Genomic DNA, 14,236 nt, shown 5'->3' with positions numbered 1-14,236 from the left:
AGTGGACTAAATTTCAATATTTTATTTCGTCTTCGAGCAACTAATCAACACTGGGCAATGAACCCATGGAGAGCTCTGTAGAACGCAAGGTCTTCTCTATGGATAATTTAGGTTACTCTCAGGTGTTAAATAGATTAGAGATAGAGAATCTTCAAATTTTATTAAACGGAAATTAATAAAAGAGGGGTCGGGGATTGTACCTCTAACCCCCCCCGAAATAAGTTAATTGGTGACTAGTACCAAACTATTTTAAAATTAACAAAGAGTGGGTCTCGTTTATCAGGCTCCTAAGAGTAAGATTAATACTAAAAAAGAGGCATACTGTGGCCGGAAGAAGAATACCGTGCCGTGCTAAAGATATTTTGATAATGGTTAGATAATCAACGAAAATAATGTGTCTTTGATGGAAAATATTTTTTTTGGAAAATGTTACTATAGTAATACAAAAAAAAATTTAATGAGCTCCGCCGAGAGTCCGATTGATTATCTGACTAATAGCACTGGATTCCATGCTGCGCCCGGTACAGCTAATAAATACGTTTTCGGAATCAGGACGGCTGAATGTGGGACGGACTTTGTCAACGTACAACTTGAGCAGCTGAAACAGTTCGTTGGAAATCTCAACATGAGCATAACCATGCTTGTCAAAGGTTTTGTGTTTTCGAACCTTTATTACCTTGTGATCGTCCTTGGTGAGTACGTTTTCGTATTCCTTCATCGTCATGTTTGCGCATACCCCAGTTCTAAAACGAAATCAAAATTGACGCTTATTAGTATCGTAGCGGATCAAAAATAAATTCCCGTCTTTTTTTCTTATTATGGAGATATAAATGAACAAAAAATAAATAAACGTCTAAATCGAACCTATGCAAAAAGTCGATAAATGTATTTGAAAGATAGTGGGCGTAATAATGTGAAAGAAACTTGTCCTAAGAAGTGAAGTGGGTCTGATACTGGTACAGGGGCATCAAGTCAGTGAAAATAAACTAAAAATAAACGCTTACATCATTTTCTAGGAAGAGCCAGACGAAAGAAGAGCACTTACCTATTGGGATTTTCGAAGGTAATTCTTGCCAGCAAGAAATTCCTGACAATAATAAGCTCGCCTCGAGATGGATCACCATTTATGTTTTCCAAAATTTCAATGACCTTTCTTGCTTGTGAAGATTCCATGTTTTTCTTGATTTAATTGTTCTTAATCTAAAATATCAAAAGTCGTTTAATTGACAGAGTTCTTCTTTAACAAAAATTCGATGGGTGGGAGTGGGGCGTTTGCTCTAGAGCTAAACAAATCATATGAATATTTTTGCGAGACACCATAGATATATAGAAATAGTACAAATATCTAAAACTGTACATAAAGTATAAAAGGTTGAATTGTCACTAATACCTTTACAAACTTATAAAAAAACTACATATACGTCCTAACAAATGACAAAAAGACTCCACGCTTCAGGTGAGAAAAATCCAATGATCAATGAATAATGATTGAAGTTTCTATTTGTGAAAACACCCCCTTCTCACAGACCCGGTGGGAACAAAGCTCGATGGGGATAGTTTTTAAAGGTGTGGATTATGATTCCAATATTTTCTAGCCAGAAAACTCGGGGAGGATGAAAAAATAGCTCAATACTCTGCAGTGGGGATTTGCTTATCTGATAATTTTCAGTGAGAACAAAAATTAGAGTATAGTTTTCCACCGGGGACGATATTTTGGCCAATTTTTCCAGTGGGTCTGTGAGAACAGGGTGTGTGAAAGTTTGTTTGACAAAATCGAAAGACAAAAAATAATTTTATAATTTTAAAACGAGGTCCGCGATGACTTCATGCATTCAAGTTAGTGATACAAAGAAGGTTCATCTAAAAAGACAGTTTATTATTTTTATAAAGTCTTCGTCCATATTTCAACTTATTCACGAGGGTATATAGCGTATAATCTTTCAGAAACTGTTCCCCCTCGGATGATTCCTCAAGGACAACCCTGGCTGTTTCATCGTTAATGGATAGATTCTCCAAATATATCTTTTTCGTGATCTTATACAATAAATCAGTTTGTTCAGTAGAAAATGATTTCGTTTTCCCTTTTCCGGAAGGAACGGTTCGACTACGTTTCATTTCGCTAACTTCTTTTTCTGGATAAGTGTCTTCTTCAACGTCATCCTTTTTTGTAATTTCTTCCGTTTTAGAAGATGGTGGCGGAACTTCACTCGTTTTCTTTGTAATTTCTTCCGTTTGAAAAGATGGGGGCGTAATTTCTTTCGTTTGAAAAGATGGGGGCGAAACTTCTTCCGTTTGAGAAGACGGGGGCGTAATTTCTTTCGTTTGAAAAGACGGGGGCGTAACTTCTTCCGTTTGAGAAGATGGTGGCTTAACTTCACTCGTTTTTGACGTTGTTGCAAAGTCCACTTGATCAGTTTTTCTAAGGTTAAAAAATAGAGATAAGCAAACTGGACTGATTCGGTAACCACCCCAACGCTGCCAACGGGACCATCTAAATAGTACGTCTAAACAAATGTAGCTTATGTTTAAACGTACTATTTGGAGCCAAAAATCTAAAAAAAAAATCTTGAAAAATTTCACGTGGATTTAATTTCAGCAATCTCACGCGTTTTCCTCGCAAATCCCAGAAAGATATTTCAAATACCTACAAATACTGTAATGTTTTTCACAGAATAAGTTTTCACTGAATCCACAAACGTGAAAGTTCCTTATGAGACCAATGAAAGCATTTACCTCTTGTGGGAAACTCTCTCGATAATTCCCGCGGCCTTTACGGCTTGATCAACCATCTTCTTTTGACGGTATATATTTTCAGCCGTGGTTTTGCGATGAGCAAGCAAATCAGCCACTGCTTGTTTCTCTCCCTCGTCGTTATTTTCATGCACCATTGATGTCATTGATTTTCTGATGATGTTACCATCCAAGTTTTTCTTGGGTGGTGTATTATCCCCATACACACCCGACTCTCTCCATAGTTTGTCAATCCTCCGGCTGACGGCACCAGACTCCATGCCTCGCCCGGTACAGCTGATAAATACGTTTTCGGAATCAGGACGGCTGAATGTGGGACGAACTTTGTCAACGTACAACTTGAGCAGCTGAAACAGTTCGTTGGAAATCGCAACATGAGCATAACCATGCTTGTAAAACGTTTTGTGTTTCCGAACCTTTATCACCTTGTGATCGTCCTTGGTGAGTACGTTTTCGTATTCCTTCATCGTCATGTTTGCGCATACCCCAGTTCTAAAACGAAATCAAATATCAAGGTGGCTTGGGGTTAGCAACAATTCTTCTGAAAGATTTTTCAGTTGATTCATTTCGTTTTGTTAAATTACGTATATTCCGCCATTATGAAGACAAACCTTCGAATCTGTCAATACGATCCTTTACAAAAATCGAACGTTTGTTTTCATAATGACAGATGCTACATATTTAACAAAATATGGAAAACCTCTATCCACAATAAAATAAGATGAATATTAAAACCTGTGAAAACAGGGAACTTTTATTTAACAGCTAAAATTATTTCCAAAATGAACAAATGGAGGTTATGATAAAATCGACGGGGTTGGAAAGAAGTAAAAATCACCAGACGGCGCCGTACATATAAGGCATACGAGAACATTTCATTGTCCGAGGGCAGGTTTTGGTCAAAACATCCTGATACCGCCAAAATGACATCTTAAAATGAAAAATGTGCTTACCGGTGGGCATTAGCCAAAGCAATTCTTGCAAAGAGATAGTCACGGACGGTTAGAAATTCATTTCTTGAGGGAAGAAGATCAGTCTCTTGTTCCAAGATCGTGATTGCGTTGATAGCTTGTTCGCTTTCTTCAAAAGTTTTAATCTGATCGAGTGTCACAAGAACTTCGTTGATTTCGTCGTCCCTCTCCCAACGTAAAACATCTTGCTTTTTCCCATAAGCCTTCCTCCAATTACCAAGTCTAAGTTTCATGGCAACCACGTCGTCTTGATTTACGATGTCTGCGAGACTCTCGAGACCTTCAGTGATAACGAAGCCCATGAACGAAATCAATGACGTTAGGTAGTGTTTCGATGTGCTTGGTTTGGACTTTGGGTCTAAGTACGATTGGAAGAACCCATCTCTGACCTTCTTTTTGTCGAATAGGGCAACAAGAGATCCAAGATGGAGAGCAACCGTTTTCACTTCTTGGACGCATTGTTTAGCTGATCTCTTATCACGGAAATTTCCTTCAACCGAAATCAAGTACCTTTCGAACATAATCATTGCATAATCAATAACTTTCTCTTCAGACCTCCTTCCGGTACCACTCTCAACTTCTTTTTCATATTCCTGGATGTTCTCAGCAAGTTCAAACTCTCTGGCAACAGCCCGGCGATTCTTTTGGATGTTTTCGGACGTCAAAGGCTCATGGACACGGGCTGCCTTGAGTGCATCCTTATAATTTTCATCATCAAATTTCATACAGTGTTCCTTACGGAGGTGTCTCCCCACCTGAATACCGACGAAAAAGCATCCTTCCATGGGGCAGCGTTTCCCTTTTCGTTTCGCAGACTGTTCGCTTGTTGATTGACCGTCCTTCTTTGTATACGGTTGCCTTGATTTAAAGAGACTGTTGACTTTGGCAGACTTTTTCCAGCTCCATTCATGGACATCCCTCATATGCCTTGGAAGGCCAGTCAATGGAGCTTTACACACCGGACAAGGTCTTTTTTGTCGTTTCTGGAGAGAAAAATAACGTGTTACAATTTTATAAATGTGTGCTTAACCCTTTAAGTGCCATGGTCATTTGTTCCCAAGTTTTTTAAAGAAAATCGCTAGTTCAAACTTTAAAGGCTTATATCTCCGGATCTAGAAGGAGTAAGAAGCTCGTTTATAGCCCGCTGCGCGGACCTGACGGAATGATAGAAAGGTGCCGAGTGGTTAAACTTCAAACTAATTTGCTGGAGGACTGAATCAAGTTAATCAGGGCCACATTTGGAGGTTCTTGGATCACTCGTTGACCAAAAATGGTCAAATATCTCATATATACGACATTGGCACTTAAAGGGTTAAACTACCGTAGGGGCTAAAGAAGAATTTCTTGGATGAGAAATAAAGTCAACTATCGAACAACTGCGACCCGTATTGTTTTCACAAAGAATACGAAATCAATTAGAAATAGAAATTAATTGTAAGTTGAATCTAACGCCAAATTTCAAAAGAATGTATCATTTGCGAACAAAGAAAACCATTACATTCAATCGTTGTCATGATTGCTACTCTAAAATTAAAGGTTTGAAGATTCTCCTGTAGCCCTTCACGTTTTTTCTTAATTCATCCCTCACTATTGATCATGACATCGAGAAAGTCAGGAATGAAATGATTTTCAGCGTATGGTCAAAGGAGGAGGGCAAAATTACTAGCTTGTGCTCTTCTGTAGGCATTCTCTCTGTGGGAGAAGGACATTTTCCAATGATACTTAGAGACCCCTTTCCCCATTTTGTAACATTGGGCTCTTCCAGAAAAAAAGTTCATAGGGGGTGGAAGGTATATTGTCCAGTGGTATGGAAAAAGCAATTTTAATCATGTACGGTCAAAATTCTAAATGGAGATGACAATCAGAATCGTCCATGATATATGGTCAAGATTACGTCATTATGTCAAGGATTTCAGTTTCCAATTAATAAAGAATATGGCATCGAACCTTGTATGATAACGTGTATACTGCAATGAGAAGCCTGTAAAGATCATACTGTTTTCACGAGTCAAGAAAGATAACACCACTCCTAATATATACTTTAATGGGATAAATTTTCGCGGGGATTAATTTTCGCGGATTTCGCGGATTTGGGTGTCATCCGCGAAAATAAGTCCCATTGGAAATTTGAAAAAGGCCCATCCGCGAAATAATTCTAAACAAAACTCAAAATGTGTCAAATAAATACTATTTGAATGGTTACTTGCATCAAAGAGGCGCAAATAATGTGTATTTCAACAACCAATATGCATGATTTGAGAGTAAAAGTCACAAAATCGAGAAAATAATGCCCCCCAATAGTGCCATCCGCGAAAATTAATCCCCGCGAAATCTAAAAATTTCGCGGATGAGCTCAACCGCGAAATTTAATCCCCGCGAAAATTTATCCCATTAAAGTACTCTTTGTTAAGGTCTTTTAGAAAGGAAGAAAGATAATTAAGAGTTAAAGAATTTCGAAATTAAAGTATCCTTTTCATGTCAAAATATTATCAAAAAAATACTAAACAAAGATACACATAGCAAGACAATAGACTACTTCATGCAATATTCTATTTTATGAACAAAGTTTTTCCATTTAAGAGGTCGTAAGTCTTGTGGACGTTTCAGTAAGTAGCTCTTTTCTGTTTTTCAAAGTTGACGCCGATAAATGTACGCCGTGATATTGTATCGTCAAATACCATATTTGTCGTTTGTAACAGTTATGTCAGTCTCGTGTCACACAAAGCTTTGGTCATGTCATACGTCATAAAAATAAATAAAGATATATGTTAAAATTTACTCATGTCAATGTTGCGTCAATTCAAATTCAACGGTTTAACTAGCCTTTCTTCGATGGAAGGGAGAAATAGAATGGAAAAAAAAGTATGGAAAAAGTAAATGCATGTAAAGTACTCTTAGGTTCCAAATAAACGGGGGGTTCGAATAAACGGGGGGGGGGGGGTTGGAAAATTTTCTAGATTTTAATAAACGGGGGGGGGGACCTAATTGCCGGGGGGTTGGAAATTGTACTTCTGAAACCCAAAAATAAGGTAAAAATAGGCTAAAATCAGGCTATTTAGAGCAAAATAAGGGGCCTTTTCTTTGACAGCTGAAAATATTCTTAGAGATTAATAAACGGGGAGGGGGTCCTAATAAGGTCCGGGGGGTTGGAAAATTTCGAAAAATTAACAAGCGGGGGGGCCTGTTTATTTGGAACCTAAGAGTAATTATTTAAATCGTACTTTAGTAGTGTTAGGTACAGCAACATCCTGTTGAGCACGAACGTTCTGGGACGGATCGGTACTGGTGCTAGCATTCTTAGTTGAGTCCAGAGAATTATTGACATCGATACCAACAACATTCTGTAGAATGACATCGGTACCAGTAGCAGAAGTTTGTGATGTGCCAACTTGTGAAGAGTTGACATCACCAACTAAAATCTGTGAGGGAATGGCGCCGGCTTGAAATTGCGATTCCCGTCTAGTTTCTAAAAATGCAAGATTTTATCAAATAGAAGACTAAATTGAAAAGAAAATAGAATTTCAGGAAATAGGAAATAATTCAAGTCATCCTCATGGTTTTGTGTAACATCTCACTAATTTCATTTTATTTGCTATGGACATCCCATAGGCGTGGCGAGATACCCTGTAAAATTTATAAGGGAGTGGAGACGTTTATGACATATTCATTATCTTTTGATAAAACAAAGACAATAATTACAATGTCGTAAAAACCGCTCTCATCCATAAATTTCGCAGGGTATCTCGCTACGCCTATGCATCCTCTGTTTTTAATTATTAAACAATAAAACTTCCTATTTGAAGGAGTACAAGCTTCAGGACTCTTAAAAAGCATTGGAATGCCTTTGTAAATTGTTACCTCATTGATGGAAAACTTAGATAAAAGATAAAAAGAGAATTCCATATTTTCTTTGTAAAAGAAAACTTACTCATTTGTCTACTGAAACTTTCCATGGCTATCTTCTGGTTGTTTTTTCCGCCGGATTGAAGGTAAAATTCAGCCTCGTCACTAAACACTTGAAAAGTTGACATAACCATCCATTTAAGAATGGTGGGCATAAGAACTCCATACACATAAGTGTATGGTGACAGGGGATAAAGCGCCCTCAGTTGATCGACGAGTTGATCAATGGTTTCCTCTTTAAAGTCAGCATTGTTCAACCCATGTCTGCCCATGCTGACTAATGTATTTGGGTGAACATCAGGAATCCTTCGGTGAAATGTTTCATGTCGCCAATTCGCAAGTTTTCCAACTATGACATCCTCAAGCAATGGCTTCATAGTTGTGACGACATTAATCATTGTTTCTGATTGTATTTCATGGATGGTGTCATCCATTTTATCAACTATGTCATCAGGCAACAAACCATCCATTGGCAGAGATGCTGCAAAATGAATAAAAGAAATCATAAATCAACCTTTAAATTTTGAAAATCTTCAAACACTTTCAAACAGGGGGGTCACTACTAAAATGTAAGACATACATGAGTACTAAAAGGATTTTCGCTAATTTTTAACATAGCCCCACCTATTTTTCGAAAATGTTACTTTAGTACACATGTACTAAAATTATTTTGAGCAATTTAACATAGATACCACCCATTTTTTGCCCTTTTACGGGTTTAAATTTACCAAAATGGGGTCATTGCTACAAACCTAGTCGAATTTAGCGCATCAATCTGCAAAATAATATAAAGACATCAATCTGGAATGTCCAACTTATGGGCTGTCATTTTAAGAGAGAAACATTTTTTAACATTTTTTCAGTGTCAAAAAGAATAGGGGGAAGATCCTCTGGGACATTTTGTATTACCACTACCAGTAAGCCACAAAAAGACATCAATCTGCTGGAATGTCCAACTTATGGGCTGTCATTTGACCAGTGGGGCAATGTATTAAGTTGTAGGGACCACTGTCGGGTGGGTGGTTAAAGTTGTAGCTAGAATAAAACTTTTAGCATATAAACATACCATTTTTTGTGCTCAAAAAGAAGCGTGATATGTTTTTAGGGGAAGGTTCATATGCAGTTTTATAGAAACTAAAACAGGATCCCTTGCCGTCCTTGAGAAAATAAAGCTTTACTCACTAGCAAAAAGGCCATTATCATTTTGCTTGATAAAATTTGGCAGATTATCTGAGACAATTATATTGTTTCCATCAACCCTCTTGAACACAATATCGTTGAACTCAAATTTCAAGGTTATCTTTCCCCCAATTATAATTACATCACCAGAAGCCAAGAATTGAGAGCTACTTGATGGAATGTTTGATCCATTGATTGTGATCCCTGATGACACAGCCGTTGCTATGACCTGTAAAAAAATAAAAAATTTTATCAAAGCATGAGTCTGAAAGTTCTTTTAACTTTTAATTCCAAAGTGTCCAATTCATCAAATTTTCTTCCAAGCAAAATTGCATCCTCTTAAACTTTCATCAAATGCTTATTTCAAAACAAAAAAATAAAATGAAACCAATATTAATTTCTCTTTTCTGATAAGATGGGATACGAAACTTTGAACGTGAAATAGATCTTACATTAAAAGATTTGGCTTCAATGATTACTTCAACTGGTGATTCACAAGGCAAAATTATGTTGCATTCAACTTTAGAGCTAAAAAGAAAGAAAAATACAGTAAGTCTGGGCAAAATACAATTTTAAAAAATTTATTTGTTATCATCAAACCTATGAAAAACTTTCTCAAAATGAAAAAAAAAAAAATTTAAATTGTACGGTATCAAAACCAAATCAAAACTAGAATGAGGATATGATTTAAAAAGGAAAATAGGTGACTCTCTTTATTGTCCATGTAACTGTGGGCATTATTTATACACTCAATCGCTTTGTGCACAGGTATCTAAGAGGAGTTCTTGACGGATGCTGGTTTTGTTTTATGTCAAGGTTAATAAAGTCAACAGCTCAAATCCCTTTCACCTAACTGCATTTTTTATAAAATTTTTGACACCACTACACAATAAAATATACTGAACAAAAATAGTATTGAGTGGCTGGACTGACTTTTTTCCAAAAGATTTTCAGGAAATGTGCAAAAGAAAATTCTAAATTTCTCTATTTTGACAGCTACACTTTTTTGAACAGTAGAATTGTCTAATAGCAGTATAAAGCATTCTAAAGCTGTCATAAGTTTCCAAATCTCTTCATTCGGATCCAGAAAAAACAAACATCAAACAACATTATTGGAATACCTTAAGGGGTACTAATTTTGGCAAAATGAAATTAAAAATTTAATTTGGCAGGGGTGTTAGTAAGATTATTTTAATTCTACAAAGCAAGAACTAAATTTTTTCTATTTTGCCTAAAAATGGGTGTTTTAGACCAATATTGGTTATAAGAGGTTATTTTTTAATATCATGTAAATCTTGATTTTTTGCAAAGAACTAATCTGCCAAAAATGTTCTCTTAAGGTAAACGGTATGTTGGCTAAGACTTCCTCATTCCTGAAAAAGTAACTTCAATTTGTTGGGCGGTCAGTCATAAGGTTAAAAGGTCCTGTCTACACAGTTGTTGACATACATAACGAAAAAACCAACCCTTACCGTCTGCACGTACCCAGCCCCCATGACTTTCCTGGCAGGGCACAGGGTATTTTCTAGGCCTTTATTTTGTTGGCTGTGTATGTATCAGATAAAAGCTGAAAAAAGCAGCCAGAAGATCTCAGAAAAGTGCTAAAAGTAAAGTTTCCTAGCAATAAGTTTCCAAACTTCAATTCAACAAAATGCAGGTAGCTTAAATAAATTTTCAGCAGCAATCAAAATTTTCAAGAACATTTTTTCCATAAAAATCACTAGAAAAGCAGCATAAAATAGACCTTTTCCTAATCACAATACCATTTTGTTTCCAAAAATTAGGAACAAAAACATTGAAATGACTCCAAAACTAACTCATGATATACTGATACTGTTGTTATGCATAATACCAGGACTCCTGGTAATTGAGAAATGAGCTTTGGAAAATTAGGAAGATTTGTAAGTAAACACAAATTTTTTTAATCTCATGCTGGTTATAAGTCTTGCTTGGTAGTCTTACCTCTCTTGTTCGTAGAGTGGATAGCAACCTTAAAAATTAAATTTGTTGAACATTTCTTGTTGTCGACAAACTTTTTTGAACTTTAATGTCTTTAGTGACTTTTAAATAGTTCAATTAGAGAATTTAATTGCACTTTTTTTGTTGTTCGATTAATTTTGAAAAAGTTCAACTAATTTCATAAATCGACCTGTTTGATTAATTGTTGTAAATATCAGACCAGACCCGATCAATAGAACTCCATCGAACAATTTCAAAATAAACAAAATATTAATTGACTTTCAGAAAAACTTAACTTTTTTATTCTAAAATACTGTAGGTCTATCAGAGTCAATGGGGTATTTGTGGTATACACTATTGTACTTGAATAGGGGAAAAATCACTCTTATGACCCTCGATAACTTTCATTTATACAACTTTATACAACTAACTTGGATATCTAAAAAAGCAATATTAATATAATAATGACCGGTTAGTGTCAAATAATGAGCGAGCTTGCGAGGTTGTTGCGTTGACCGAGGGCAATATTTTCAGTACAGCCCGAAAGAAACCGGTCATTATTTGTTAACCGTTTCCTTCAGCTTCGATTGATTTTCAGCGCTTTATCCAGGAAAAATAGCAAAATAAAGCAAAAAGAGATAAAAAATTGTTATAAATGATATATATCAACGTATTGTTAATTTTCTTTTGAAAAAGTGACATCACAATGAATTTTCCTAACGACGGGCAACTCTGGACAGTGTAGCTGTGTAGCCCGCTACGAAAAAATAACCGGTTAACAAGGTATAGATTTGCCAATCAATGCAAAAGGTTTGGTCAAAATAGAATTCCTTGTTAAATTTAAGGATTTTCAAATTTTGTAGTGTACGGGACAAATGGAAATCCTAATTTTGTCCGGTACGCAATACACAGTGTGAAATATCTCAAAAAAGTAGGATACGTATGGTAAAACTTTTAGTGCATTTTGATACATATACGTAACAATGTCTTCAGAGAATACAAAATATTTTTATTTCACTCGGTTTGGTTAAAAAAATAATTTCTTTTCAGATAAACTGTCTGAAAAACATGACACATATATAGGTCCCCTGAAGGAAAAAAAACAAATTTTGGGCAGAATTTTTTTCCTCATCATTGATATTTGAAGCAGTGTAATTGGAGTTGTTGTGTACCGTGAAGTCGGGTAACTTGCATCAATGGAGGGAAACTTGCATAGCCATATCAAATGACTGAAGAATCAAAGCAGCAAAATTTTAAAACAAATGAACTACGCAGCTCTGCTGGCAGCTATACTCTACCATTTTTGTTTTGATTTAATTTGTATTTTAATGACCAGCCAGGTTATGCATGTTAGCCTCCACTGATGCAAGTTACCCGATCTCACGGTACGGGACATAAAATTGGATTGCTGTGATAAAGGCGCATAGACCTTCAAAAACTGAAAATATGAGATAAAGTTTTATTTCTGAATTACTTCTTAATTAGTATGTTGACATAAAAATGCATACTCTCGGGTACCTAATAGCCGTCCCCCCGCTAATTAATTTTTCGAAAATTTTCCACCCAGGACATTCTTATTCCAACCCCCCCGCTTATTTATTTTTGGGAAAATGTTTTTGAAAGTTCCCTCTTTTGTCCTAATTCTGCTGTATTAGCCTCCTTTTCAAAAGTTTTCCACCCAGGACATTTAAACCAAACCCCCCTGCTTATTAAGTTTTGAGATTTTTCCAACCCCCCCGCTTATTCCAAACCCCGGCTATTAGGTACCCCGGTCCATTGAACGTTTAAAAACTACATATATTTATAAACCCCGTCGCAAAATCAAAAAAATAGGGGGGCTACGGAGTTTATTCCAGATATAGACAAATATCTGGGAACTGTCAAAATGGCGATATCGCGTGCCACTGACTGTAGCCCACAATATAGTTTTTGCAAGTGAGGCAAGGAGGATTTAATTTCATCGGACTAATCTAACTTTTTACTGACCAAACTAATGGTACTCCTCCCATTGCTTAAAAAATTTTGAGTGTTCGATTAGGTTCGATTAATTTTTTAAAATCATACTTTATGTAATTGTTCGATTGAGTTTGATTTAATCGATTATTGTTCGATTGATTGGGTCTGAATCCAGGGGTCTGAATCAGAGGTACTCCTTACACTAACCAGCTATAATGTAATGTTTTAAATCACCCGGGCAAAACTTCTAACTTCCAAACTTCTAACCAATAAAATTGATTCACCAAAGAATGAGATTCCAACCCAAATCAAAACAAAACGAAACCCTACCTGCCAATGAAGGTTTTTAAGCCAGGTACAATTGGATATGGAGCGATGCTTCTGTTTAGGAAATGCAATTGATGGACTTTCGTGGACATGTTGCAGTTGCAGGTAACTGTGATGATGATGTGATAAGAGAATAACGTTGCTGAATGAAGGTCAGGAAGGCAAGAAGATACAATTCTTGCCTTGAACCAGCTAACATGTGAGCTAAACAACAAGGCGCCATATGCGAAGTTTATAACTTATGAAAGAAATCGCGCACTATGAAACTGAGACATTCGTAGCGGCGAACGAGACATTCGTAGCGGCAAACGAGACAAATGTAGCATCGCTACATATGGTGTCCGAGCTACGAGGGGAAATGCGAAACAATGACCAAAATGGACAAAAGGAAAAAGGGCTAAGATTGGTAATAAAGGGGAAAAGGGTGAAAGAGAGAGAGGGAGAGAGGGAGAGAGGCCGAGAGACGCTAGCGAGAGTGAGCAGAGAGAAGAGCGCGAAGAGAGCGCGAGGATATCGCGCGCGAGAGATATCGAGCGAGAAGTATCTCTCTATCTTATGATCTAGCTATATCTCTCTCTCTGACTATCGCTCGCGATATCTAGCTCTGCTCTATCTCTCCTCTCTCTCTCTCTCTCTCTCTCTCTCTCTCTCTCTCTCTCTTCTCTCTATCTCTCTATACCAAGGTCAGGGTTAGTGATGGCAAAATAAATTTTTTTTGTTAGGAATTGCCGTTCTTTATTTTGTCTTTCGATAATTTGTCTTTCTTATAAGATGGTATGGAAACGTTAGATGAACAATCTTGGTCTCGTATAGCGCATGGTGTATGAAAGTTTCACTCCAAATACAAATATTGTCAAAAGATTTGACAGCAGTATATATAGAACAACAATCATATTTGAAATGTTTTTTAAATCCATTTTTTAGTTCAGTTGAACAAAAAGCTTTTTGTTCGTAAAGGATCATTCTTTTTTCATCACTACCCACCACCACCACACAATGATTCAGCTAGAAATGTTGAAGGTTTTACTGGTTTATTCATCTGTCATCCATCACTCTCATCAATGCCACTTACAGTAAGGTGCACTGGTTTAGAAATGATACAGTCTCAATACCAAAGAAATGCATATTATCTCAAACAATCCTATTCTCTTCTCTGTATGGTGATAGATTGATGTATTATTTTCCATAGA

The 14,236-nt window shown here is 36.5% G+C and overlaps 1 protein-coding gene across 1 annotated transcript; it reads right to left on the bottom strand.

The window, feature by feature from the left end:
* Positions 1-395: 395 nt before the first annotated feature.
* On the bottom strand, positions 396-13,346 carry LOC136808742 (uncharacterized). The gene is made up of 9 exons (XM_067065284.1): positions 13,050-13,346; positions 9,257-9,332; positions 8,808-9,033; positions 7,651-8,106; positions 6,944-7,188; positions 3,705-4,705; positions 2,734-3,243; positions 1,046-2,419; positions 396-743 (listed from the first exon to the last, which is right to left on the bottom strand). Exons 1-8 carry the CDS (start codon positions 13,136-13,138, stop codon positions 1,861-1,863), a joined length of 3,162 nt encoding a protein of 1,053 aa, XP_066921385.1. The 5' UTR covers positions 13,139-13,346; the 3' UTR covers positions 396-743; positions 1,046-1,860.
* Positions 13,347-14,236: the final 890 nt, after the last annotated feature.

This window comes from Clytia hemisphaerica, unplaced genomic scaffold (assembly GCF_902728285.1).
Source record: "Clytia hemisphaerica strain Z4C2 unplaced genomic scaffold, Clytia hemisphaerica genome assembly, whole genome shotgun sequence".
NCBI classification, from domain to species: Eukaryota; Metazoa; Cnidaria; class Hydrozoa; order Leptothecata; family Clytiidae; genus Clytia; species Clytia hemisphaerica.
This window is presented reverse-complemented; position numbering and strand designations above follow the sequence as displayed.